The 27,194-nt window shown below is 58.9% G+C and overlaps 3 protein-coding genes across 6 annotated transcripts; all 3 read right to left on the bottom strand.

Moving 5' to 3' along the window:
• Nucleotides 1–394: 394 nt before the first annotated feature.
• Nucleotides 395–4,746, bottom strand: PYCR3 (pyrroline-5-carboxylate reductase 3). Of its 2 annotated transcripts, none has more exons than XM_068525551.1 (6): nucleotides 4,638–4,746; nucleotides 3,021–3,085; nucleotides 2,393–2,572; nucleotides 1,864–2,076; nucleotides 1,446–1,538; nucleotides 395–1,253 (listed from the first exon to the last, which is right to left on the bottom strand). In XM_068525551.1, exons 1-6 carry the CDS (start codon nucleotides 4,735–4,737, stop codon nucleotides 1,071–1,073), a joined length of 834 nt encoding a protein of 277 aa, XP_068381652.1. In that variant the 5' UTR covers nucleotides 4,738–4,746; the 3' UTR covers nucleotides 395–1,070. The 2 variants fall into 2 exon arrangements, with proteins under 2 accessions (XP_068381652.1, XP_068381651.1); XM_068525550.1 differs by having other exon boundaries at nucleotides 1,446–1,594.
• Nucleotides 4,747–7,082: 2,336 nt separating this feature from the next.
• GFUS (GDP-L-fucose synthase) lies at nucleotides 7,083–12,181 on the bottom strand. Of its 3 annotated transcripts, XM_068525893.1 has the most exons (11): nucleotides 12,074–12,181; nucleotides 10,908–11,064; nucleotides 10,452–10,566; nucleotides 9,244–9,372; nucleotides 9,097–9,170; nucleotides 8,764–8,897; nucleotides 8,579–8,643; nucleotides 8,148–8,214; nucleotides 7,911–7,990; nucleotides 7,601–7,700; nucleotides 7,083–7,425 (listed from the first exon to the last, which is right to left on the bottom strand). In XM_068525893.1, exons 2-11 carry the CDS (start codon nucleotides 11,051–11,053, stop codon nucleotides 7,370–7,372), a joined length of 966 nt encoding a protein of 321 aa, XP_068381994.1. In that variant the 5' UTR covers nucleotides 11,054–11,064; nucleotides 12,074–12,181; the 3' UTR covers nucleotides 7,083–7,369. The 3 variants fall into 3 exon arrangements, with proteins under 3 accessions (XP_068381994.1, XP_068381993.1, XP_068381995.1); XM_068525892.1 differs by lacking the exon at nucleotides 8,148–8,214; XM_068525894.1 differs by lacking the exons at nucleotides 8,148–8,214; nucleotides 10,908–11,064.
• A 1,540-nt stretch (nucleotides 12,182–13,721) lies between these two features.
• Nucleotides 13,722–22,634, bottom strand: LOC137751074 (zinc finger protein 251-like). Its single transcript, XM_068525497.1, has 4 exons — nucleotides 22,602–22,634; nucleotides 22,064–22,226; nucleotides 21,544–21,657; nucleotides 13,722–17,037 (listed from the first exon to the last, which is right to left on the bottom strand). Exons 1-4 carry the CDS (start codon nucleotides 22,632–22,634, stop codon nucleotides 16,286–16,288), a joined length of 1,062 nt encoding a protein of 353 aa, XP_068381598.1. The 3' UTR covers nucleotides 13,722–16,285.
• Nucleotides 22,635–27,194: the final 4,560 nt, after the last annotated feature.

Genomic DNA, 27,194 nt, shown 5'->3' on the forward strand with positions numbered 1-27,194 from the left:
CCTGGCATTTCCTGTCACGGGCCATCACCAGCTGGGCTCACCGGCCACCTCTCATTCAGGAGGTGACCGCCTAAGGGCAGGGCTGGGCAGAGTTGCATCTTCTGCTCCCCAAGCCGAGCCCAGCCTGGTCCTCAGGGATTCTGTTGGAAGACACATGGCGGGGACCCATGGACGTACAGCTGAGGGTGAGGCTGGAGTGCTGGGTGGGGGGAGGGGGAGCCCACCCTTGCAGAGCTCTCGGGTGATAGGAAACCCTGTCCCCAGACCACCTGCACCCACAGCTCCGAGTCTGAGCCCAGTATCCTGGGCCTTGGCTGAGACGTGCTTCCAGGCACTTGGAATTTGGTTTTACCAGCCTCCAATTAAATATTGGTTGCTCCATGCTATAGGACAACGTCTTTATTCCCGATTCAAAAGTGAAAAAAAAGGTGCCGAAAGGGACTCGGGCTGAGCCTTCTAGCAGGTGGAAGGGCCAGGGTCAGATGAGCAGTTGCTGGCTGAGGGCCAGCCGCCGATGAAGGCTGGAGTGGTGGGGGTCTCAGGGCTGTGCGGGCAGTGAGGGGCAGGCTGCCGCGTAAGCCCTGTTTACAGATGGGGGATCACTTTGCCGCAAGCCTCACAGCTGGTGGGTGGAAAGAAGGGGCTCCAGCACTGGGGCCCGTGTGGGGTGGGGAGGCCCCTGTGAGCCTTGGGCTGCAGGTAGCCTGTCCCACACCCGGAGGCCCCTCGTCCTTGCTTAGGGCCCCCAAGTTGCTGGCTTTCCTGGCCTGTTGGTCCTTTCGCGGACATGCTAAGAACCAAATCCTGCAGTCAGAGGCCAGGCCATGGGACCCTCCAGGACTCCTGACCCAGGGAAGGGTCATCAGGACCAGCTCCACCTGCCACTTGCCACGAGCTCAGGGTCTGGAGAGGGGTCCACACCCCGCTGTGTTCCCCACTGCCCAGGACCTGTCCTCCACCCATCCTCCCAGACCTCAAGCAGCTCCTCCACTGGCCTGCAGGCTGGAGAGAACCCGAGTCCTCGGGAAGGGGCTGGGGGGTGGTCATGGCCTGCACCCAGTGCCTGCGCCCTACTTCCTGCTGAGTTCCCGGGCCCGGCACGTGGCAGCCTCCACGGAGCTCATGGCCGCTGCCCGTAGCCCGCCCTGCTCCAGCGCGTGGAGCCCATAGATAGTGGTGCCGCCCGGCGTGCACACGTCAGTCCGCAGCTGAGCCGGGTGCTGCCCCTTCTGCAGAAGCATCTTGGCCGTGCCCTGGGGAGAGTGGCATTGGGGTGACTCGGGGGAGCCCAGCAGCCCCTCTCAGCTCAGCCCCACCCGCACCCCCGCCGCCCCATCTCAGCCCAGGCTGCTCAGGCCTGCTGTCTCCCTTCCCACAGCTCCCAGGAGGCGTGCTGCCCCCTCCCCTTCCACACACTCCCCCAGGACCGGGCAGCAGGGTCTCACCAGCAGGGTCTGGGCGGCAATGCGGTGCGCCAGGCCACTGGGCATGCCCATCTTGATGGCTCCTTCGGCCAAGGCCTCCGAGAAGGCGCACACCTGTAGCAGCGGGGGGCGGGGACAAAGCCAGCACTCCCCTGGACACAGAACCCAGCCTGCAAAAGGCTGGGGACCCTCAGGAACAAGGTCCGGCACACCAGCCACCAGAGCCGAGGCCGGAGCTGAGGGGTCTGCCAAGGGGCTGGCCTCAAAGGCCCGGGAAGGCAGGGATATGGGGTGGGCGGCGCACACGGGGAGCTGGGGACCCAGCCGGGGAGCCGTGGGGTCAGGGGCTGTCAGGAGGGCTCCACAAGGCCCCACTTGGCCGAGGGAGGGCCGGCCTGTGAGGACAGGGGTTGGGGTGCAGGGACCAGACCACACTCACAAAGGCCACACCGCTGCCACTGAGGCCAGTGTGGACGTCCACCTGGGCCTCGGGCACCTCCTCGCACTGCCCGCAGGCCTCCAGCAGGGTCCGCAGGAGCCTGGCCTCGCTGCTCCCGACATGGCGGCCCCGCGCCATCACCATGGCACCCTCCTGGACCACGCAGGGCAGGTTGGGCGAGACCCGCAGCACTCGCGCCATCGGGGGCAGCAGCTGGCGGAAGAGAGGCTGCGATCAGGGCGGCCGTGGGATCTGGCTGCCGGGCAGGTACACGCCGGGCCAGCGCAGGTTCTCCGCTACTTCCCGGGCGTGGCGCCCTAACCCCAGGTGGGAGGAGCCCTAACCCCAGCGCCCTAGCTGCCTGTGCAGGCCGGCTGAGAGGCTGTCTGCCCCCCAACCCACCCATCCTGGTTTCTGGAAGGGCTGGACCCAGGCTGCAGCCGGTCTGGGATGGCAGGGGTGGGAGGCCAGCAGAGCCCACCCTGGGGCCAGAGCCTCAGCCCCTACTGCACCCCGACAGGCCACCCACCTCCTCCAGGGTGCTCAGGGAGACCCCGGCAGCCACGGACACCACGATGTGCTCAGCAGTGACCACAGGAGCCACCTCCACCAGGACAGCCGGCAAGATGTGGGGCTTGGTGGCAAAGAAGACGAGGGAGCAGCTCTGCAGCACCTCCCGGTTGGAGTGGGTCGTCTGGCAGCCCAGGGCCTGCAGCAGGGTTGCCAGGATCAGGCCCACGTCAGCGGGCGTCCTCCCAGACCACAGCCCTCCCTGCCAGAGCCCACCCTGCAACCCCATGGGCCCCCCATTGCAAACGGCCCTAAACCTAAAGCCCATCATGCGCCCAGACCACCCGTTCTCGCTCAGGATCCAACCTCAGATGGCCCTGATGTCAGCACCTCCTCGACCCCTCTGATCCCAGTGAGTGCCCGTGACATTCCTGCCCGTCCAGCATGCACACGCACACGCACACACACCCCTTTACCCCACCCTGGCCCTCCACAACCTTGACTTTCCTTCTGGCCTTTGACCTCCCCTTCCCCAGCCCAGCCCGTCTCAAAACTTTAGCTAAGTAAGCAGCACTTCCCTGGCCCCAAGGAGCCAAGAGCCATCTGAGCCCTGGGAAGCCTCCACTCAGAGGAGCTGCCCGGCTCACCCGGAAGCGGCAGAGGTTCCTGTCCGTCGGCGCGCTGGCCAGCACGTGCTGAGCTTCCACTTTTCCTGGAAGGAAAGGCAAAGGCGGGTAGGGGGTATCAGTGAGGATGTGGCGCGGGGAGAAGCCAGCCTGGCGGGCCCCTTACGGCACGTCTCTGAGGCTCAGCCACACCTGGGCCATGCTGAGCCTCTCCAAGAAGCCAGGTGCTTGGCGGGGCCGCTCCACTCGGCTGGGACCAGGCAACCAGCTTCACTTGATTCTACTTAGCAGTCATCGCTGCCCACCTGCTGCTGCTGCTGAGTCCAGACGCCCTGCTGGACACAGGGGCCGGGAGCTTGCCTTGTCTTGTGACGACACAGATCCCAGGGATCCCTGTCTCTGGGAACGGGAAGGTTGGGGAGGGGGCATGGTGGGTAGGGAGGCTGGGGTGGGGGATGAGCTTCCTCCGGAGGGTGGGGTGCATCTGTACGGGGACATCCAAGCAGAGGCTCAGTGCCCGTTTGGTAGAAATCCTCTACAGATCAGATTTCTGTAAGGTCTAACAGGAAGGCAGAAGTGCACCCCACGGCCTGAAGAGACGGTGGCAGCACTGTGAGACTCCGTGCAGCCGGGGAGGCAGGTGATACTCCAGGTTTTACAGGTAAAACACCTGAGACTTGCAGTAAACCGTTTTCTGATGATTTTGTCCTTCCTAGACCTTGACATATGGCTGAAGGCAGAAAACCAGTCCATATCTACATATAAAGGTTTCTAAATACTGTGGAGTATGATTAGGACAGCATCTCCGTCCCTGCTGTAAGTGGTGCTCAACCGAGGATGATTTTGCCCCCCCCCCCGGGGACATTGACAGTGTCTGGAAACATTTTGGCTGTCACAACTGGGGGTGTCACTGACATCTAGTGGGGAGAAGCCAGGCAAGGGGCTAAACAGCCTACAACGTGAAGAATGGAGAATGTGGCCCCAAATGTGCACAGTGCCGGACACCAGGGGTGCAGCCGGCGAACAAACAGAAAGAAGAGTCGGAGGCTCAGAGCGGTCAGGCAGCTCGACCGAGGTACGAGGTTAGGAAGTCGGCAGGAGATCCCGCGCTCTAAGCTAGGGCTGTCCAAGAGAAGTATCGCTCAAGCCACACACGTAACTTTACATTTTCTAGTAGTCTTATTAAACAAGTAGGAAAAAACGAGTGAATTGTAGTACATTTTATTTAACTCAGTGTAGCCAAAATGTTACCCTTCCAAAACCTAATCAATATTAAAAGTTACTAAGATACGTTATTTTTTGTTGGGATGTTAAATCTTCCAAATTCGGCGTATATTTTATTCTGTGCGCTCACAGCACATCTCAACTCGGATGTGGGGACGGCCGGCGCTGAGCCTCTCCACCACATCCCCTCCAGCCGCGCTCCCAGAGGAAGCAGAGACCGGAGGGACAGGGTCCGCGTGCCACCCTGGCCCACGCCCGCCGGCCAGCTCCACCCTGGGGCCCCTGCGCGGAGGGCCCCGTACTGCCCGGGGCTCCGCGGGGCAGGTGAGCTACGGAGAGGTAAGCCCGTCCCTCCCACACAGGCCGGTGTCGGACGCCCGCTAGCCCGCCGGCCCGGGACCCCACGCGCCCCACCTGCTTGGATGAGGCCCTGCGCGATGGCCTCTGCCATGCGGCCCGCGCCCACGAAGCCCACGCGCCTCGGGCCGGACTCCACCGCCACCGACGCCGCCATCTCGCCACCGCGCCCCGCCCCGCCCCGCCCGCGCCCTCAGCGCCGCCAATGGGCTACACCACCCTGCACCTGCCCTCGTCCATTGGCTGCCGAGACCTCACGCTCCGCCCCCTCCCGCGGGCTCCACGCTCTATCGATCGCTACCAATTGGTCTCGCCCCTTCGCAGCTCATTGGCAGGAGAGATCTAGGGCGAGGAGGGGCGGGACGGGACGGGACGGGACGCGGCGCGGCGCGGGGCGGGACGCGGCGCGGCGCGGGGCGGGACGCGGCGCGGCGCCAGAATACTGTATTGGGTTCTGTCCTGAAGTGTGAGATTTCCCAAAGCGCAACTTGAGCTGGTCATTTAAAGGCGAAGGGCAAGAAAGGGTGGGGGCTCCTCTGGTCTTGTCCCAGAGGTGGGTGCCTCAGGCCTGTTTCTCTGGGTGGGAACAGAGTGCCCTTGGAGCCTGCAAGTGGACTTGGGTGTGGAGGACAGGGTTGCCTGGTCAGGGCTTGTGGTCAGCTCTTCCCCAAGCCGCAGTGGGTCCGGGTGACAGCATAAAATCGGCACAGCCAGTGAAATGTGGGAGCAGGGGTCTGCTTTTCTGTTAAAGGAGGTCCTCAGGCCAGCCTGGATTCTGGTTTCTGAGGGCCTCTCAGGGAGCTGCAGGGGAGACCTTCGTGAGGCCTAGGTCCCCAGCAGAGACCTGGCCCCTCTTGCTGGTCCTGTGGGAGACGGAGTGCTTGGCCAGGGCCAGGTACCACCTTAGAGACTGAGAGGGGGAGGGTGGGTGTGGGTGTGGGCTGTGCTTGTAATTTTTGATTGACATGGGAAAAATAAGGTTGAAGAACTAAGATTGCAGTTTTTAAGACTGAATTTTAAAGATGTTTTATTTTCTTTAAACTCTACTTTGACACGTTTTAAGCTCTTCAACAATGAGATCCCTTCATTCCTTCAACGCTGCCCCTTCAGTGTGGGGGCCCTGCTCTGGGCTGGGAACGAAGGCCACACAGCAGTGGAGTGCAGAAATCCCTACCCTGCAGACCTGCATTCTGGCTGGAGAGACAGCCCCTCTACGATAAACACACACACCCCATAACCCAAGGGACAAGTCAGGACACACAACCACTATTTGTGTCCGGCCAGGCATGTCCAGGCCTCTCTGCCCTGCCCTGGGCCTCCTTCCCCCCGTTCTCACTTGGCTGATCCAAGCTCCAACTCAGAGACCACCAGCTCCCCCTCTCCCTGAACACCCACAGGGGCAGACCCTTCACATTCACAAAGGGCTGGCACCCAGCGGATACAGCATGAAGGGCGGACCCGGTCCTGGAGCTCCAAGCCCTGGAGGGTGGGGGAGGGGAGGTGTTTCCAGAGGAGCAAGCAGGTGGGGTGGGCCTCAGAGAGGAAGAACCCCATCAGCAGAGACCTAAAAGGTGGGGAGGCACTGACGTGAGAGGGGCAGGACTGGCCCCTGGAGAGGCCCGTGGGCGGGGGTGGTGGTAACAAATGCAGTGAGGGATCAGCTGGACACAGGGACAGAGGCCGGGGCTTGTGTGCCTGGCACAGGGAAGACAGCCCATGGCGCCTGAATGAACGAAGGAAGTCAGGAACGTGGCAGGCGCACCTGCGGCCAGAAGAAAGCTGGGAGTCACTGGTGTGAAGATAGCAAAGGGTACCCCCGGGGAGAGGGGACCCGAGAAGCGGTGGGCCCCGGAGCCAGGGAAGGTGCCTGGGTCCTGGGGGAAGCACACCCAGCACCGACTGGCTAGGCGGGGGCCGGTTGGTCAACCGGTCCAGACTTTCCTGCTGAGGATGGGAGGCCTGTGCCGTTCACCTCCATGCCCGCCAGGCCCACTCTTGCGTGACACCTGTTGCTGCCCATGGGAGAAGGGCAGGCCAGGCCCCAGCACCCAAGCTGCCACCTGAGGGCTAGGGAGATGAGGGGCCAGGTCTGAACTGGCCAATCGCCACTGCTCTCCTCAGGTCCATCTGCGTGCCCGCTCAGCCTGCCCAAATCCAGACCCAGCCTCTTTCCCCAAAGTCCTGGGGATGAGTGGGGGTAAGCCCGGGGAGTGCAGGTTACCCAGGCCTGCACCTGGCTGTGCGTGGAGAGGCTCGGCTATGGCCGCAGCCCGTGGGGACTGCCGCAGGCGCCTGCCCTCTGTCCCCACCGGCTGACGGTCCAGCCTCTCCTGCCACCTGCCCACACACCCACCTCTCCGTGTCTCAGGCCACTGCTACCCTTCCACCGCAGGGACAGTTGGCCACCGTGGCCCAGCAGCTCCTGGGGGCGGGCCAGGCTCAGGAGGCGGTGCTGGGGGCGGGGGAGATGGGGGGCTGATACAGAGCTGCCGGGGCCAGGCCTGTGGAAATGCACTTTATTGGCTCCCAGGGATCAGAAGTGTACATGCTCTGCGGCTGGCGTTGGGCAGCAGGGTGCCGGGCCTGGCCAGGCCTCGGCTTCCCTGAGGACGGTGTGAACGGTGGGCCTCACCGGACAGTTAGCCAGGCCTGCCCCGGCAGAGGGCGTGGAGCAGGGGCCCGCCGCCACGAGGGCAGCGCCCTCAGCCCCGGCAGGTTCTGAGTGGCCGCCGCTGGGCTCTGCTGGCTGAGCGCCGGGGAGAAGGCGGCACCCGCTCCCGCGGCGCACTTCACTTCCGGGCCTGCTCGTAGTTGTCAGTGAACCAGGCACAGGTCTCCTGCACGGCTGCAGAGGCGGGCGGGTGAGGCCCAGGGACGTAGGGCAGTCACCCCCGTATCCTGCCTCCGCGGTGAGGGTGTGGAGGCCAAAGCTGCAGGGCGTCCACCCCCAACGGGCAGCAGGGAAGCTGAGGCCCCGGGAGGGTCCGGGCGGTCCTGAGGGATGGGGTGGGAGGGCTCACCCTGCTTGAAGGGCGTGAACCGGAAGTCGGGCAGGTAGGCCCGCAGCTTGCCATTACTGGCCGTCTTCTTAAACTGCCCGTCCGACTTGGTTGTATCAAACTAGGCACCTGGTCAAGGACACAGCAGAAGGGGCAGCCCACCCCCCGACCAGCCTGCCCTTGAACCTTGTCTAGCCTTCCCAGGGGGAGCCTCCAGGAGAGAGCAGCAGACCCCCTCACCCCCAGCTGCCAGGGTGAGTGCCATGGGTGCGTCAGACCCACAGCCTCCTGCAGGGAGGCCCACGGTGTCCTGCCTAGAACCAAAGGATACAGTGACCTCCCCATGGAAGTCCATGGCCTCCACCACGGCCTCGGCCACCTCCTGGATGGACAGCTCATCCTCCTCGCCCACTGTGGGGACCGAGGGGCCAACAGCCAGGTCAGGCCTCCTCTGCCTGGACCCGCTGCCGCCCAGCCCCACGGATGTTCCCGCTGCCCTGCTCAGCGGCTCTCAGGACAGACGGGTGTCCTGCCCCATGCAATGGGGGTGGGGCTGCAGGGCACCCACCTGACAGGATGATGGGCTCCACCTCATCGTACTCCCGCAGGACCCAGATAAAGAGCCGGGCCAGGTCCTGGAGGTCAGACAGCCAGGGTCAAAGGCCACAAATTACGGCCAAATGGGCCCAGGTCACCTCTCCCAAGTGCTCCTGCTCGGCGGGGTGCAGCCCAGGCTTGGCTGGGGCCCGGGTTACCCGCCTCTGGGCAGTGCTTGGCCAGCTCCGCCCCAAGTCCTTTCTCCTGATGAGCTCAGAGCTGTACCCAGCAACTTCCCTGGGAACAGGAACCTACACGGACCCAGCGAGGACCAGTGACTGCTCCCCTGGGGGCTCAGCCTGGACACCCGGCCCTTCCTAGGCTCCCCCATGCCTCCCCACAGCCAGCACGGCAGCTCCAGGAGACGTTCTGGGGAACAGCTGTGCCCCTCGCGGCACCAACCAGTGAGTAGATGAACTGCCTCCGAGGCCTCCCTGTGCCCCACACTGTCAAGGCTGAGCCGCGACCTGCAGGTTGGGGAGGGCAGGTGTCAGAGGGGATGTGCCAGCACCGCCCCTCCTCCCCGCTGTGCTCCAGGGGCCCCATCAGGCAGGCAACCAGCTGGGCAATGGGTGGCGGTCACTCACTCTTGGCCAGGTGCACCTTGTGGATGAGGCCAGGCAGCACGTGGCCGTCCTCGATGCTGAAGTTGTCATGGGGCCCAAAGACGTTGGTGGGGATGACAGCGGTGAAGGTGCAGCCGTGCTGCTGGAAGTAGGCCCTGCGGGGGCACAGCATCTCCTCTGGCCCTCATCCTCGGATCACGGGCGAGCCCCCAGCCCGGCCAAGGCTAGCGAGGAGGGGAGCCGAGATCTGGGAGCCCTGCCAGGGCTGCCCCCTGGGCCCACCCACCACAGGGCATCTGGGGCCCCCTTCCCCATTCTTGGCTGGCTTCAGCCTGGCACGCGCGGGAAGAGGACCTGTTCTGCACGTCGATCATCCTCTTGGCGTAAGAGTAGCCAAAATTGCTGCTGTGCGGGGGTCCGTTGTGAATCTGGGGGAGCAGAGGAGCCGCTGCTTCTCAGCCCTGCCCCCAGGCCAGGCCCCGCCCCGGCCCCGCCCCTCACCATGGTCTCATCGATAGGGTAGCTGGTCTTGTCGGGGAAGATGCAGGTAGACAAGCAGGAGACCACCTTTCGCGCCCCCACCTCGAAGGCCGAGTGCAGCACGTTGTCGTTGATGTGTATGTTTTTCCTCTGAGGAGGGAGGAGCAGGGGCAGGGCGGGTTCAGGCCCCAGGCAGGATCCCAGCCCTTACCTGCCCTTCCAGGGACAGAAGTTCGGACACACCCTTGCAGGCAGTACCTGAGCCAGCTGTTCTACCTGCTCCCAGGACCCACTGTCCAGAAACCACGGCCCCCTCCCAGCCTGTTAGTCCCACCCCCAGGGCTGTAGGAGGGTCCAGGCCTGCCTCCCCTGAGGCTGGGGGAGGGCCCTGAGGAGGGGGCCACACCCCTAAGCTCAGGGCCGCGCCTGCCCACAGGGGCTGCTGAGGGCTAGGCAGGTGAAGTACGAGCCAGGAGCCCAGGGGGCCCAACCTGGCCCCGCGGCGGGGCAGGAAGAAGCGGCCCCTCCACTCCCGCACCCCCAGGAGCTCACCCTGCTCTACAGCTCAGCAGCAGTGAAGCCTTGGCTGGCCACACCCCTCCTCCGGCCCCTTCCGGGGACTTGAGCTGGCCAGGGCATTTGGGTGGTCTGGGGAGAGGTGGTGGCCAGGCAGCCTGCTGGGAAGGCTGTCACTGAGACAGGGGCCCCCAGGGAAAATGTGGTCTGAGCTTCTGCCATCCCAGGCCCGATGCAGGGCCAAACCAGGCCAAGGCCAATTTTAGAGACGATGGGGCCAGCCCTCAGAGGCCCAGCTCTCCTCCTGCCCCTACCCCACACGTGCAACCCCTCAAGGCACATGCTGCAGACCCAGAGCCCAGCTCACACACCTCTGCACCCCTGAGTGCACCGTGGGCCTGGCTCAGTGCAGCTGGACCTCCTGGGACCAGGAGGGTCTGAAGGCCCGGGGGGCAGGAACCAGCCGGGGGTCACACGGCAAACACTGGCTTGTCTCAGCTCCTCCAACCCCCAGGTTAGCTCTGAGGCTTTTCCTATTGGGCCAAATGCCCCCAGGTCCACCTGCATGCCCCTCTACCTACAAGTCAAGTGTGGGTCACTGGGGGCCCCTCAGGGACTTCCTGGGGCCGGAACGTGAGCTTGGGAAGTTGGCCAGGAAGTTCCCAGAATCCGGGGTCCTGGCGCCCAGTGCTCACTGGGGCCCCCTCACTTACCCAGAAGTCCAAATTGTATTTGATATTCCGGAACAGGCCCCCCACCATTGCAGCAAGATGGATGACACGTGTGGGCCGGACTTTTTCAAACAGCGCTCGGGTCTGTGCAGCATCCCTGAGGGGGAGCCGGGCCATCAGGGGCTGCTTGGAGGCCCGAGGGAACTAGCACCCTGGCTCAAAGCACTGGGGGCAGGAGCCAGGCAGGGCCGAAGGTGGGAGGGGTTGCCAAAAGGGAAAGTGTGCTGGGTCAGGCCTTGGCTGGTATGAGGGTGTGGGCTTACAGGAAGAGATGGGAGGAAGTTTGCCCAGGAGCAAAACTGCACACACCCAGGCCAGGCCAGCCACCTGGCAGGGACGGCCCACACATGAGGCTACCAGGCCCAGGAACAGTCCTGGCCCAGAGCTCTCAGTCTGGAGAGGGCATGGTGGGGTTGCTCCAGGGATGAGCCCACTCACGTAAGATCAGCATCCTTGGAAGAAACAAACACCCAGTCCTCTCCGGGCAGCCTGGCCCCATCTGCTACCACCTTCTGGATGGCTCTGCCCACCAGCCCAGAGCCCCCAGTCACTAGGATCCGCATGGACCCCTGGGGCTCACCCATGTTGGCTGCACCTGCAGGGCCAAATGGTGTGAGGCTGAGGCCATCCCACTCCCACGAAACAGAACCCCACTCCTCTGAGATGCCCCAGCCTAAGGTCACTGCCCTTAGCACTGGGCCCCACTGTGACTTCCAAGGGCTGGCCTGGGGCAACTGGCAGAGTATAAGGTCAGCAGGGCAGGGAGACTGCCCACTGGGGACCAGACAGACCCATCTAGCCTGAGTCAACCCCTCCTCTCAGCCCTGTTCCCCAGGGAGCCCTCTGTCTAGAGTTGCACAGGGGCCCTAGGGCTACCACCCAGCTGGGAGAGCCAGGCTCTGCCCTGCAGGCCCAACCCTGACCCCCACTGGGCCAAGAAAAGGAACATTCGGCTTCCCTCTGGCTGACAAGAGGGGAGGCAGCCAACCTTGGGGCTGGGGGCTCCTGGCCCAGGTCGTTTGGGCTGCTCCCAGCCAAAGTCCATATGCTACAGAGGGAGAAGGGGCGGCGCCTGTGTATGCAGCCCGGTGCCCACCAGCGGCCAGCTGGTCCCAGCTAGCCTTCGAGAGCCTGGTTCCTTCTGGGCAGGTTGCGCTTCTGGCTAAGAAATGGACAGGCCTCGGGGCGCCACCACCTCTGAGGACCCTTCCTGGGGACTGGAAATCTGCTCGGGCCGCTACAGGACGGCCCTGACCCCGCTGCAGGGCCCCACGGGCAGCCCCGACCGGAGGGGACGCTGCCCAGAAATCCCGCTGCTCTCGAGAGCGCGCGCAGCGCGGCAGCAGGCCTTGGGGTAGACCCCACCACGGCCGGGCCCCTCCGCGTCCCCCAGGCGCTTCCCACGCCCCCGGGTCCCCTTCCGGGCCCCACCTCCGAACGCACCGCGTCTTGCAGCTGGGCCCCCTCCCACGCTTCCAGGCCCCTCCTACGTCCCCAGTTCCTGGCACCCCTCAGGTCCCTCTGGCTGGGCACCCAAGGCCCAGGCCCCGGCTCGCCACACCACGCCCCCCACCAGGGTCCCCTCGTGCCTCGCGCTGTCTCACCTGCGCCTTACCCGACCTGCCCGGGGAGCGGCTTCAGGCGCCGGCTGAGTCCTGCCACGCGCTGGGGTTAGGTGGAGGGAGCGGGACCAGGTCGGGCCCTCCCGCGGAACTCTGGGAAATGGAGTCCTGGAGGGGCGCCCCGGGCGTTGCTGGGAAGTGGAGTCCGGCACCGCGCAGCAGCCTGGGAAATGTAGTTCTTTCCGGCTCCGCCTCCCCTGGGCAGACCCCGACCCGCCCTTAACCCAGCCTGGCGCTGCGCGCAGGCCCCTGCTGGGGAGCGTGGGGGCGTGGGAGAGGAGGAGGGGCGGCGCGTCTCCGAAAGCCCGCAAGCTGTGCACCGAGGAGAGGCGGTAGGAACCAAACACCATTCGAAAAATGGAGGAGCTGCAACTCCTCAGTGCTTTCCTAGGGCAAACACTGTGCATTTGTGAGAAACAACTGCAACTCTGTTACTATATTCGGGACACTGAGGGGGCAGTATATAAAATATACTTTAATAAATACATTAAAAAGACAAACACGTTTCAGGAGATTATTAAAAGCAGGAGACCACTTAGGGGCCACTGCTGTAGTTCAGGTAATGAGAACTCAAAAGAAGTTTACTGACTTAAGCAACATCGAGGTGGTAGAATTAACGGGACTCATGCTTCACTGGCTATGCAAGTTATGGGGAGGAAGTTAGGAATGACTCCTGGTGTGATGGTTGGTGTTAGGTGTCAACTTGGCCAGGCTGTAGCACCCAGTGATTCAATCAAACACAAATCTAGGTGTTGCCAGTGAAGAGATTTTGTAGATGGTAACATCTTCAATCAGGTGACTTTAAGAAAACGAGACTTTCTCCTTAATGAGGGTGTCATCCATTCAGCTGAAAAGCCTTAAGGGCAAAACTGAGGTTTCACTGAAGGAGAGGAAATTCTGCCTCAAGACTGACTGGAGCATGAGCTGCCTGTGAGCACTAGCCTGCCAGCCTGTCCTACAGACTTCAGACCTGCCAGCCCCACAGTCACGTAAATCAATTCCTTGAGATAAATCTATATCTATATCTATATGCCTGGGTTTCTAACTAGGTCACTGTAAGTACGGTGAGTGGAGTTTTCACCAAGGGAGGTAAAGAGCTGGAATAAAAACAATTGTAAACTGAATCCAGCAGCATAGTAAAAGGATTATACACCATGACTAAGTGGGATTTATTTCTGCAATGCAAGGGATGGTTCAATATTCAAATTAAAAAATCAACGTAATATACCACATTAAAAGGACAAAGAGGGCTTCCCTGGTGGCGCAGTGGTGAAGAATCCGCCTGCCAATGCAGGGGACACGGGTTCGAGCCCTGGTCCGGGAAGATCCCACATGTCGCGGAGCAACTAAGCCCGTGAGCCACAACTACTGAGCCCGCGTGCCACAACTACTGAAGCCCGTGTGCCTAGAGCCCTTGCTCTGCAACAGGAGAAGTCACCGCAATGAGAAGCCCGCGCACCACAACGAAGAGTAGCCCCCGCTCGCCGCAACCAGAGAAAAGCCCGCATGCAGCAACGAAGACCCAACACAGCCAAAAAATTTTAAAATAAATAATAATAAAAAAATAAAATAAAACAACGCCTTGTAATTGTTTAAAAAAAAAAGGACAAAGAAAAAAATACATGATCATCGCAGCTGATGCAGATAAAGCATTTGACAAAATCTAACACCCTTTCATGATAAGAACACTCAACAAACTAGGAATAGAAGAGAACTTCCTCAACTTAATAAAGGGCATTTATGAAAAACCCACAGCTAACATCATACTCAATGAATGAAAGACTGAAAGCTTTCCCCCTAAGGTAAGAAATTAGACAAGAATATCCATTTTTGCCACTTCTGTTCAACATTGTACTGGAATTTCTAGTCAGAGTAACTGGGCAAGAAAAAGAAAAGGCATCCAAATTGGAAAGAAGTAAATCTATCACTATTCACAGATGACATGAGACATATACACACCTTCTCCTTCAGTGATGGACTGGAGGGGAGGGTCTGATTGCCTTAGCTTCCTCCCGGGTTGACCAGTGGCCACGGGAGGGGGTGCACCCAGACTGAGACCACCACTGTGACTTCCTACAACAGATCCTAGGAAGTGCTGCAAACCAAAGGTGAGGTGCTCTTACAAAAAGAAAGGAGGAGGGGATGGATGTGGCATGGGCTGAAACAAGAGATGTTCATTACAATCCACCCCTTGAAAACCTGATATCCACATAAGCACATTTTCTCAAAAAGCAATTTCAAAACTTCCTCTCAAACCATTCCAACATAATGCAATTATTACATAGCACTGAAACTACTCCCTCCCCCTCCCCAAAGGAAGATAATCCAGTGTCTGGTTCATTAACTGCATCCTGTTTCACCTAGTGTTTCGGAGCCATGTCATCTCCTTTATTTCTGGCAAGATTCCATCATATTTTTTGCACCTTATGAACTTAATTTGAATTTAACTATTGCTATCACACAATAGTAGGAAAGAGGTAAAGGGAAGAGAAAGGAAATAAGCTTTAAAATATGACTGTAGGACTTCTCTGGTGGTCCAGTGGTTAAGACTCAAAGTTTCCACTGCAGGGGGCACCAGGAACTAAGATCCTGCATGCCCCACACGCGGCCAAAATAAATAAATAAATTAATTAAATAAAATATGACTATGACACATTAAGGAAATAAATATGGAAAGAGCTACAGTCTTTGTTAATTAAAGTCTGGGGCAAACTGATTTTTTTCCTCTGTTGGTGATCTACTTCTTTTTCCTGGATGTTTGTATAGTATTTTATCTTTGTGGTTCAGTAATTTCATTAGACTTTGTGTTCTCTATTTTTTTCTTAGTGCACAATCAGGTCTTTCAGTATTGAAATCAGATATTCCTTTAGTTCAGGAAAGTTTTCTTCTGTTACAGCTTGGAATCTACACAGTTTGGGTGAAACACTGTGGGCAACACCCAAATCCCCCCTTTTCATTGTCAGTTTACTGGGTTCCTACAGCACCAATATGAGTTAAAATAAAACTTCCTGTTATATTTTACTTACTTACTTAATTAATTAATTTAGGCCACACTGCATGGCATGTGGGATCTTGGTTCCCCAACCAGGGATTGGAGATTCCCCTACAGTGGAAGCACGGAGTCTTAGCCACTGGACCGCCAGGGAAGTCCCGTATTTTATTTTATATCTATATATTTGTATATTTCCTCAAATGATCATGTATTGCTTCTGAAATTAAGTTATTGAATATGTCTGCAGGAAAATGGCTGGAGTTTCATTAGACATGGTGACGCTCAGCCTGTTAGTGGTGGTGTGATGTATCCGGGAATGACAAGAATTCAGTGGGTGGTCACAGGACACAAAGGCACAGCCTCCCCGCTGCCCCCTGATGCTTGGGCAGCATTTGCAAAATAACTTTCCTATGCATCTTCTGTGTTTCATGACCAGTGGCTTCTTTTATATGTTGTCTCACATTTCCACCATGTGTTTTAATAGTTTTTAATGTTATTATTGTATAGAAAACATTCATACTATGCAAACCTATTCTGTATGGAAGAACTGGCTGGAAAAAAAGAACAGTTCAAATGACATGCACACGCAGTGTTTCATATGGCCTGACACAAGCAAAGAGTGAGCATACAGGAAAGTGAAGCTGAGTGAGGAAAGCTACAGTGCCAACAGCGCAAGGGCTGAGCTGCCCTAGGTGGATCACATCCTCCTGCAACAAATCAGCATCCGAAAACAACAAGCCAGAACCAAATGATGACTAGAGTTATGTGACCTACCCATGCCCTTCGCCAGGTGCTCAGGGCTGCTGTGTGAAGAAAGATTGATTATCCAAAAGCTCTGTAGCCCATCTGGATTTCAAAGGCGTTTAGAACCCACCTATGATGCAAATAGAGACAAAGACCTACGTTTTAAGTTTTAAAAATAAAATCTGGATGCATCAATTTGTCCAAGAAGTACCACAGCCACGCGGAATCCAGCAGGCTACCGGGTGGTGCCCGCCGGGGCAGGCAGGTCTGGGCCAGCCCCCGGTCGTGGGAAGGACCCGAAATGCACAAGTTGATCGCGGGTGGAGAAACAATCCGGTCCCTCGTGCTGGTCTCGCTCTGGCACTGCTTGCTCCACGTGCCCGGGGACATCCTTCCGAGGCGCTCCTTGGAGTAGCAGCGAGTCCCAAGCTCTCCCCTCCAGCGGCTGCTTCCAGAGCTTAGCTTACAGAGGTCCACGCTGCCTCGCTGCACAGGTGTGATTTCTGGCGGTTCCGAAAGCTGGACTTCCAGATGAAGCTCTTCCCGCACCTCGCGCACCGGAACGGCCTCTCTCGGGTGTGGATCCGCTGGTGCTGGGCGAGGAGGGTGCTGTAACTGAATGGCTTCCCACACCACTGGCACCCGAAGGGCTTCTCGCCGCTGTGGACGCGCTGGTGGCGGTGCAGCGTGGAGAGCCGCGTGAACGCGCGGCCGCACTGTCCGCAGGTGTGTGGCTTCTGGCCCGCGTGCGCGCTGCGGTGCTGCGCCAGGTGCGAGCGCTGGCTGAACGCGCGGCCGCGCTCCCCGCACGCGTGCGGCTTCTCGCCGCTGTGCGTGGCCCGGTGTCTCACCAGGCGCGAGAGGTACCGGAAGCTCTTGGCGCATGTTTCGCACGTGTGGGCTCGCTGCCGTTTCGTGTTTCTCTCACGGGTCCCGGGGCGCGGGCTGCGGAAAAGTTCGGGTCCCCACTTACCTCCTTTCTGGGCACCTTCTGCTTTGGAGATGGTCCAGTAGGTTCTGTGTGGTTGTCTCTCCTGGAAAAGGAAGTTCTCAAGGCTCCCTAGCCTGCCCTCGCGCCCGGCGGCTTCTCTGCAGACCAGTGTTGGAGGCCCAACCCCTGAGAAGCTTCCAGATGCTTCTGGAGGCTCTGAGGCTTGAGTCATTTTCGCCCTCGCAGTCACCTGCTTACGCAAAGACCCCCAGCTGGAATCTGAAACGAAGAGAAAGGGCCTATGTGTTACTCTGTTTGAGAAGGTCCACCTGGGGCCCCCTCCGTGCCCGGGAGCACAGGCTCCACGCGCCGGCCCTCTCCGTGGGGTGTCTCACAGGTGACCCCAGGTTCACTGGCTGTGCTCATGTGCTCACCTCCTCCACGGACCTTCCCCTCCTATGTCCCGTTTCCTCCCCACCTTTTTTTAGTGGAAGCTTGTAGCTGATGCTGCCAGCACACTACGCCAGGCCCCCTGCCTCTCTCGGATTTCGGCCTCGTTGCAGCAGACAGCTCTGCAGAACTCTGGCTGCCAGCATCCTCTGGGGCACAGGCGCACCTCAGTCCTTCTCCAGAGCTCTGTGCTGCCAGCCCACGCTGCGTGACAGGTACCGCCCCGGGGGTGGGAACAGAGGACAAGTGTCCCATCTCCCTCACTCTGATGGACAATCCCAGACGCCTCCTGCAGCCTCTCAGCGGTCACGGTCCTGGAGCTATCGAGCTCCACACACTTGCAGTGGCGACTCTATACTGACTTCGCTCTCCTGTCTCTCTTCCTGCTCCCTCTCGCCTGCTTCTTCCAAATACACCACCTATACCCCAAACTCTCAGGCTCTGTGCTCAGGGCAACCCAAACTACAGTGACTGGTACTGGGGGCGGGGGGCACTGCGGCCACGCCCCGCTGCTCGGAGGCCCACACGCCTCTGGTGCAGGGCTGGGCTGAGAAAGCCCGCGCAGCATCAGGAGGCCAGGGCCTTCGCGGCGGGAGCTGGAGACAGGGCCGCGGGAGGGGAGCGCAGCGTTACGTGGTCGTTCTTGCCCTCTAGCCGTGTGGGGCAGTGGTCTTCGGGAGGCCCATGGGGTCGCCTGTCCTTTGTAAATGTCCTGGACGGCACTGAGAATGGCAGGCTCAGGGCAGCCACCCCCAGGGGAGGCCAATAGCCAGAGGCCCCCGTAGCCGTCGTGGAGCCTCAGGTCCCCGCGGTGGCTGTGCTGAGTGCGGGGCACACGCTTAGCCATAAGGCCAAACACCGAGGCCTCTGAAGACACAGGCTGGCCCGTCGCCTTGGTGGAGATTAAGGCCCGGAGAGGGGAGGAGCAGCACCCCGGGGCCCGGGGTGGGGGATACTCGGCGATGGGTAATCGATCGCGGTGTGCCAGACAGTGAGCAGCTGGCCGGGCTGCTGCTTGACTTGTAGAACCAGAAAAGGCCAAGGGGTGGGGAGGGGAAGGCTAAGATCAGCTGCCATGCTGGAGAGCCCAATCCCTCACCCAGATCTGGGCAGTGCTCAGACCTGGGGTCCGCTGACGAAGGGGAGGCTGGGTGCCCTTGAGACAAACCTCCTGCAAGTTAGCACAATAGATACTCTCCTCCCCAAAGAGCTGAACGCTGGGAAAAGAGGGATGCCCACACCCGGGAGGCTGCTGGATGCAGGATTTGAGCCGACACTGAAAACAGGGCCCCGTGAGAGTTGGGCATATGGAAGCTGCGTGACAAAAGGGGTGGGGAACCAAGTCACGGACCCACTTGCAGGGCCTCATCGGGATGGACGCACTTAGCAGCGGGGAGAACCCTCTCATAGTCTCCTGACCTGAGGAGTAAGAGCCATTACGTTGGGAAGGGCCAAGTGGAAGCCCCAGAATCTGCCCCCAGCCCCAGCCAAAGTCCTCAACCAGCAGCTGGGCTGTGTGCACATGGCCACCTCAGAGCGGAGGGATGCAGGGACGGTGGCTCCACCACAGCCCCATTCGGTCCACCCGTGTGGCCCATGAACCACCCGACGGCTCATGCCTGCTGCTGGGAACCACCGGGAGCTTGCCCAAGTGTAGGCTTGGCTTCAGCTGCTGGGCCAGACGCGGTGCCTGTGGTGGCCAGAGCAGCAGCCCCTTGCACTCGGGAAGGGGCTCTCAATTTGGCAAATGTGTTCATCCACAGCGGGCCGGCGGTCACTGTGTTGATGACCTCATGCCAACTGGATGCAGTGAACGCACTGAAGTGTTACGTGCTCCGGATACCCTAGAAAGACGCCTGCACGGCAGAGGGTGGGGCAGAACCTACAAAGGGCCAGGGCCACGTCGAGTCTATGGCGAGAGGCCCAGGTGACCTCGCCCTCCTCCCTCCGGGAGAGCAGCACACGCCACACGGGGGAGACTGCCCCTACCTGTCGCTGAGTGACCCAGAGGCTGCCAGTGTCGAGCAGGGCCTGGAAAAAAGCCAGGGCTCTGCCTCAGGTCCCGGCTGCGCGGGGACGGGAGCCACGGGGCCCTGCGTGGAGTCCCTGGCCAGCTGTGCCACGCAGAGCCCTTAGATTCCAGGCAAGGACACACTTGCCATTTCAAAAGTGGTGTGTGATGTGCCGCTGGGCTCTGCAGAGACCGGACAAGGGACAGAAAATGACCATGTGGTCAGAGAGGCCACCAGCAGACAGGTTACAGGCAGATGCATCTAAACAGGCCTGGCAGGTCCAGAAGACACAATTAGTCATCGGAGTGAGGGCCCGGGTCCTCACGTCACTCATCTCTTTGACACCAGCAGCTGTCTCAGCTTGTCCCCGGGGCCTCCCTGGGACCCCAACAACCAGGTGGTCCAGGTCCCACTACCTGCCTGGGCGGGCTCCAAACCTGGCCAGGGGTGGGGCAATCTCCCAGGGGCAGAGCTCAGGGCAGGGTGCCTGCTCACCAGCTCCGAGGTGAGGATGCAGGTGAATCCCAGGTCAAGGTCACACCTGGGGAGAGGCGTGTGATGGACGGTGTACAGATCCATTGTGGGGAAGGCACTGAGGGACCAGGGGACAGGACGGCCTGTCCTGTGGATATCAGCTAGCCTCTGTCCTTGGTCACCGGAGCTTGAACAGGTGAGCCCATGGGAAGAGGAACCCCAGTGCAGGGAGGGGACATACATAGTTCCCTCTTGTGGAGGCCCCTCTAGCTGCTGTCCCCACTGAACGGGTGACCTGTCAGCAGCAAAGGCCGAATCCTCAATGTGAAACCTGCAGGAGACTGACCAGTGCTTGTGGGCAAGTTAATCACACAGGACCTTCCATCCTGGAGGAGACAGTGGCTGGTCCCAACCAACACTGATACCTACTCCAGACACAGGTCTGCCTGAAGCACCTTTGCCAGCACCCTGCTTCTAGGGCCCACCCCGGGTTTCTGGACGTCGGAGCCACAGCTCATAGCTTTAGATCAAGGGATCCATTTTGTGGCAAAGGAGATAAAACAGGAGGTACAGGGCCTCCAAAAACACTGGTCCTCCCATATATGCATCACTAGAGGCAGCAGCCTGATGCAACATGGCAAGGTTCTGCTGAGGAACCAGCTGTGGCCCTCCCTGGGGTGCACAGGCACTCAACCAACGGCAGGTGTACAAGGAACCAGGGCCATCTGTCCCGGGACCCACATGCAGCATTTTTGCTTCCGCTTACTAGAACCTTTGGCTGTGCGACAGAGGCTGCATGGCCTGCAAAACCTGAAACACTTTCTGTCCTACCCCCCGACCTCCCAGGAGGGGAGAAGGGCTAGTGACTGAGTTCAATCCCCAGTGGCCAGTGATTTGATCAATCGCACGCATGCAGTGGAGCCTCCATAACAACCCTACGCAAAGGGGTTCGGAGAGCTTCTAGGTTGGTGACCACGTGGAGGTGCTGGAGAGTGAGCACGCCTAGAGAGGGTGTGGGAGCTCTGCACCCCTTCCCCAGACCTTGCCCTGTGCCTCTCTTCCACTGGGCTGTTCCTGAGTTGTGTCCTTTATAATAAACTGGTAACTCACCAGTAACTGTTAAGTGCAGTGTTTCCTTGAGTTCTGAGCTGTTCTAGAGTATTAATCAAGCCCAAGGATGGGGTCGTGGGAACCTCCAACCTACAGCTGGTCGATCAGAAGCACAGGTGCCAGCCTGGCCTTGTGATTGGCACCTGAAGTGGGGGCGGTCTTGTGGGACTGAGCCCTTCACGGGCAGGGTCTGCGCTAACTCCGGGTGGTCAGTGTCAGAACTAAATTGTAGGACACCCAGTTGATGTGCAGAGCGGTGGAGACTGGTTGGTGTGAGGAACCCCCTACATTTGGTGTCGGAAGCGTTGCCGCGAGAAATAGAGAACAGAAGTTTCTGTTTAACGGCAGGTGGACAGACATGTCCTGACGGTGCGATGGTCACCAGCGGGCCACTACCACACGTGGCCAGCAGCCGTTCTTGGAGGCTGGATGTCTGACCCAACCAACGTTAAATATTCTGGCTTTCACCCCTGTGCCAACGGCATCATTTGGAGCCTGAGACCCACAGCGCAGAGAACCAACCCCACCCCCAACTTTCAGGACTTGAGCCAAGAGCCTCCCCGCAACTTTGGCCGGTTGGGTTGGGTTTTCGGTTCCTTGCAATTGAGGGTTCTGACTGACAGCTCGTCCCACGGGGACGACCATGTGACTGTCCTTCCGTCTGACCGTTCATGACACTGGCTGTGTGTACTGAGCGTATATACTGAACAACCTGAGGCCCGCGGCATCCCTCATTCACCTGTGCTGGGGTCTCCCGTGGTCTCTCCTTCCTGGGCCCCCAGCAGGTCCGAGCCCCAGGGCTCCTTTCCTTGCTCCAGCTGGGAGATCAGATCTGGTTTGGATCCTGGAACTCCTGCCCGAGAGGAAACGGGTGAACTGAAGCGCTGCGGCACCCTTGGCTTCCCGCCCCAGGGGTAGCCTGGGACTGGGGTTTAGCTGGACCCAGGATGCAGGCCTGGAAACGGGGGGTCTCCCCAGGAGGTCGAGGGGCACGGGGAGCAGGGCAGGGACGTGGGCTCAGCCGAGGTCCACAGCTGCGAGAGAAGTGGACACTCCCGTCACCCAGCAGCAAAGTGCTGGGAAAGGCCCTGCCCCGGGGATCGGTCCAGAAAGCCCAGCTGCCCCCTGGGCCTGGGAGCAGAAGCTCCTGGCTCTGGTCCTGGGGTCACAGCCAGCCTGGCCCCTCTGGGATCCCACCTGGGCTCTGAGTGGGGGCTGGGGGTGGGGAGGAGGGAAGGCGTGGGGCTGAGACCCCTCACCCAGGGAGGCCAGGTTCCTGTATGTCTCCAGCATCACGTCTCTATACAGGGCCCTCTGCCCCGGGTCCAGACGTGCCCCTTCTTCCTGGGTGAAGGGCACAGCCACGTCCCCAAAGGTCAGCAGGCCCTGAAACAACACTGGTGCTGCCCGTGGGGTCACCACCTCAGGACGGGGTGGGGGAATTCAAGGTGGGGGAGGCAGATGGCTCACTAGCAGGCGTGTGGGACCCCTGGACCCCGTCCCAGGTACCCTGCCTGCCAGGGGATCCCTAATGACAACCCTCAACCCCACCTGTCCAGCTGGCCCTATTTCTCTCCACCCTCCATCCCCCAACCTGCTCCCTACCGTCTTCCTTGCTGAGTGTCCCTCCCAGCCCCAGGGAGGCCCCGGGGGAAAAAGGGGGAGGGGCGAGGGACGCCCCAGTGAGTCCCCTCGTCCTGGAGAGGACCTGGGACTCAGGGTCCCGGGTGCGGCGGGCTCCGCGGAAAGATCTTCCGGGGGGCAAGGAGCCCAGGTCCGGGGGACAGGCGCGCTCACCTGGGGCCCGGCGGCCGGGGAGCTGCCCGCCATGCCGGCTCCCGGTCCCTCCGAGGCGAGGGCAGAGGGCTGCGGAGAGGAGAGCCGGCAGGGGAGGGTGGCGGGCCCGGGGGGTCCGGACCCAGCCCCGGCCCTTCAGCGGCGTCAGCTACGAGGCTGGCCGGGACGGGGGCCTCCCGGGGACGCCGACGCTCTGCTTTGACTTGAGGACCCGGGCGCGCGGGTCAATCCATAATAAAGCAGGGGAGCTGGGTGGGCGCCGCGCGGGCAAGCGGAAAAAGCCCACCCACCACTCCGCCCGGCCTGCCTGGGGCGAGGCCACAGCTCCCGGGCTCCGCGGTTCAGCGGGGTCAGAGCGGCGCCGCGCCGGACTCACCGCCGAAGCCCAAACCCCGAACCGGGCCGCCCCAGCCCGCGCACGGTGGGCGGGACGGCCCCCGCCCGGCTCCTCCCCCTCTTTGTCTCTGCAGGCCCGCCCCGCCCCGCCCTCGGACAGGTTCTCAGGCCCCGCCTCCTTCAGGCCCCCTTCCTCCTCCCGGTTTGCTCCACAGGCACCGCCCCCTGCAGCACCTCCGCGCGTGCGCGCCCAGGGCCCGCCTCCTTCGGTTACTTGCGCTGGGTCACCTGGGACGCTTGTGGAAGGCACAGGTTTCGGGCCTTTGCCGAGGGAGTTCTGGTTCCGTGGATCTGAATGAACTTGGGAATCAACTTGAGACTCTAAGGCAGACTTAGGAACCTGTTCCGGACCCTCCTGTTCCTAGGACAGTCCGCATCCCTTCCACCGCCTGGCGGGTGCCGCCCTGGGCTGCGACTTCGGAAGGCCTGATAGTCACACACACGGGCACCTGTGTCTCCCAGGATCTGGGCTTGGCGCTGACACAGCTCTGTCTTTTTTTTTTTTTATTAATAAATTAATCTATTTATTTTTGGCTGCATTGGGTCTTCGTTGCTGCACACGGGCTTTCTCTAGTTGCGGCGAGCAGGGGCTACTCTTCGTTTCGGTGCGGGGACTTCTCATTGCGGTGGCTTCTCCTTGTTGCCCAGCATGGGCTCTAGGTGCGCGGGCTTCAGTCATTGTGGCTCACGGGCTCAGTAGTCGTGGCTTGAGGACTATAGAGCACAGGCTCAGTAAGTTGTGGCGCACGGGTTTAGTCGTTCTGCGGCATGTGAACCCGTGTCCCCTGCATTGGTAGGCGGATTCTTAACCACTGCGCCACCAGGGAAGTCCCACAGCTCTGTCTTTAAAAAAAAAAAGCGATTGGTCCAGATACCAGGAAGGTTTATATATATTGTTGTGACCAGCTGGTGTTGGAAAAGTACTGCTTCCAGGTACAAGGAGGATTGGAGCAGCGGAGGTGCTGCTTAGGTGAGAGGAAATACAGGTGAGTTACTTAAATCCTTGGCGCGCAACTGATCCAGCATAAGGAAGCGGCAGTTGGTAGTAGTGAGGACCATCCCTACTCTTGCTTCTCTTCTGTAGCAATCACGCTGCAGGAACAGAATAGACCCCACAAAAAATGTGTTTGTGATGTGGACTTACGATGCCACACACACACCAAGAAGGTATGAAAAGATTTACTACTTACATAAGGAGGCTTTTCTGGGGACAGCAAGGCAGCCCTCTGAAAATGGCTTGAGAAAGCAGGCAAAGAAGACTAGATTGGGGTTTGATCATGGTTAGGGGGTGAGCCAGGTTGAGGGTTCCCACTTGCAGGCAGGGACTTGGAGGGGGCACCCAGGCGTTCCCATCCGCTTGCCCAGATGTGGGGCAAAGGGAAGAGGGGAGGTGAGGCTTAAAAGCTGCCAGCACTCAAAGGTCTAAGAATGCAGACTGTTACATCTTCATGCTGCAGTTCGTGGCTTCAGAGATCCTCACAAATTCCTGTAGTAGTCACAATATTTGTACATTTTGCATTATCAAGGAATTCATGTTCCTCATAAGCATGTACATTTGTAGGTTTAGACATTGCATGCACTCAGCCTGATACTGATTTTTTACCTTGGCAACTAGACGGACACTGAATCCTCGAATTGCAAATGTTTTATTTTTATAAACATATTTAATGAAAATTAAATTTTCAAAAAATTAAATTTCAACATTTCAGCTTTAAATCTCAAGAGCAGGGAACACCAATCTATGGTGAAGATAATGAGAGCAGTGTTTGTGTCTTTAGGATTCGGGGGGCATCGGCTGGGCAGAGCCTTGAGGGAATTTTCTGGGGTGATGGCGATGCTTCTTATGTACATCGGGGTTTGAGTAACACAAGGGTCTGCGTATGTCAAAGTTCACGCAAGGGTACACGTAAGACATGTGCATTTCACTGTATAAATTTTACCTAAAAATGTCTCCTCTAATTATATTGAACTCTAGTGAGTGATTTGCGTGCTGAACTATTTAGGAGTGACTTGTACTAATGTCTGCAACTTACTTTGAAATGCACCAAAAAATAAGATGAATGGGTAGACAGAATAGATAGGCAGATGAATAAATGCACGATAAAGAAATATAGCAAGACAGTAACAGTAGAAACGGGATACTGGGTACGTGAGTGGTCACTGTACAATTTTTTCAAATGTATTTTTTAAAATAGTCATAATTAAATATTGACATTTTTCATTTATATAATTTTTAAAAATTTATTTATTTTATTTTATTTTTGGCTGAGTGGGTCTTTGTTGCTGCGTGCGGGCTTTCTCTAGTTGTGGTGAGCGGGGGCTGCTCTTCGTTGCGGTGTGTGGGCTTCTCATTGCAGTGGCTTCTCTTGTTGCAGAGCATGGGCTCTAGTAGGCACGCGGGCTTCAGAGGTTGTGGCGCACAGGCTCAGTAGTTGTGGCGCATGGGCTTAGTTGCTCCGTGGCATGTGGGATCTTCCCGGACCAGGGATCGAACCCGTGTCCCCTGAACTGGCAGGTGGATACTTAACCACTGCGCCACCAGGGAAGCCCTATATAATTTTTTATTGTACATCTTTATACTAATTAACTATAACTTATGTTTTGTTTTTTTAACTTCAACTTTTTATTTTGAAATAATTTTAGACTCACAAGAATTTGCAAAATACTACAGAGAAGTCCCATGTTCTTTTCATTCAGCTTTTCCCAATAAAAACATCTTACATTGTCAAAACCAGGAAATTGAGGATGGTATTAACTCGTGTACAGACCTTAACCGATTTCATCAGCTTTGCACGCACTCTTTATTTTCGGAGGGGGTGTATAGTTTTTTGAAATTTTGTCACATGTATGGATTCTTGTAACCACCACCACAATCAGGACACAGCCCTGCTCCATCACCACAAAGAAACACCCTTATGGTACTTCTGTATAGTCACACCTCCCCACAACTCTAACTCCTGGGAACCACCCTGAGTCTCCATCACTATGATGTCGTCAACGCAAGAGTGTCGTATAACTGGAACCATACAGTATGCAGCGTTTTGAGACTGGCTTTTCCACTCAGTATAATGCCCTGTAATCCGCCCACGTTGCATCAAAAGTTTGTTCCTTTTGGTTGCAGAGTTGTTTCCCACGCTGTGGATGGACCTGGGTTTGTTTGTTCATTCACCTGTTGAAGGACAGTTGGCAGTTGTGAATAAAGCTGCTGTGAACATTCAGGTGCAGGCCTTTGTGTGAACATACCTTTTTTATTTTTGTAGGATAAATACTCAATTAATGCAATTGCTGGGTCATGTGGCAAGTATATGATTAACTTTACAAGAAACTGCTGAACTCTTTTCCAGAGTTCTTTTTTATGTTCCCACCAGCAACGTAGGAGTGACCCACTCCCTTATCAGCATTTAGTGTTGTCACTATTTTTATTTAATTTTAGCCATTCTGATAGATACTTCATCATGGGTTTAACTTGCATTTTGCTTTATGGCTAATGATGTTGAATATCTTTTAATGTGTATTGCTCTTCCACCCGGACGTGGGGGGGCGGGAATCAGCGGGATTTCCCGCGACTGTCCCCAGCGGCCATTCCTGCTCCCGCAGGACCAAACGCACAGCCAGGGCAGGAGCGTGGCCCTCGAGGCGGTCGGCTTAGCCACTCACTAGCTGTGTGACCTCGAGGAAGTGATCTGGCTTTTCCAGCTTCAGTCCCTGGTCCGTAGAAGCAAGATGTTGGAGGACATTCCTCGTGGGCTTGGAGCGAGCCTCTGCGGGAAGGCTCGGGAAGCGCTGCCCGCCGCGGGAAGGAGGCGGAAGCCCTCGGCGGCCCGCGCCACACCAGGCCTCGCCTCTCTGAGGAGCGGCCCTCGGCCCGTGCCCGAAGGCGGAGGTGGGGGCGCACGCCCTGGGGCCCGGGGCCGCTGGGCGCCGGGAGCTCCGCCTGGTTCTCAACGCCAGCATTTACAGCTCCCGAGAGACACAACCCCTGGCAGCCATTCACACTTGGCGGGCAGGCAGCGCTCAAGGCTGCGGGGGCGGGGGAGCTGCCGTCCAGCTCTGCCCGCTGCCCGACTCCCTGCCGCCCGCGGCCGGCCGGAGGTCCGCACCACCGAGAGGCCGGCTGCTCTCTGCGCGCCTAGAGCGGCACCGGAAGCTCCCCGGGCGGGGCCTCGGGCCGATTTCCGGCCGCGGCGTGCGGGCGGT

The sequence above is a fragment of the Eschrichtius robustus genome, chromosome 17 (genome assembly GCF_028021215.1).
Source record: "Eschrichtius robustus isolate mEscRob2 chromosome 17, mEscRob2.pri, whole genome shotgun sequence".
Lineage (NCBI taxonomy): Eukaryota > Metazoa > Chordata > Mammalia > Artiodactyla > Eschrichtiidae > Eschrichtius > Eschrichtius robustus.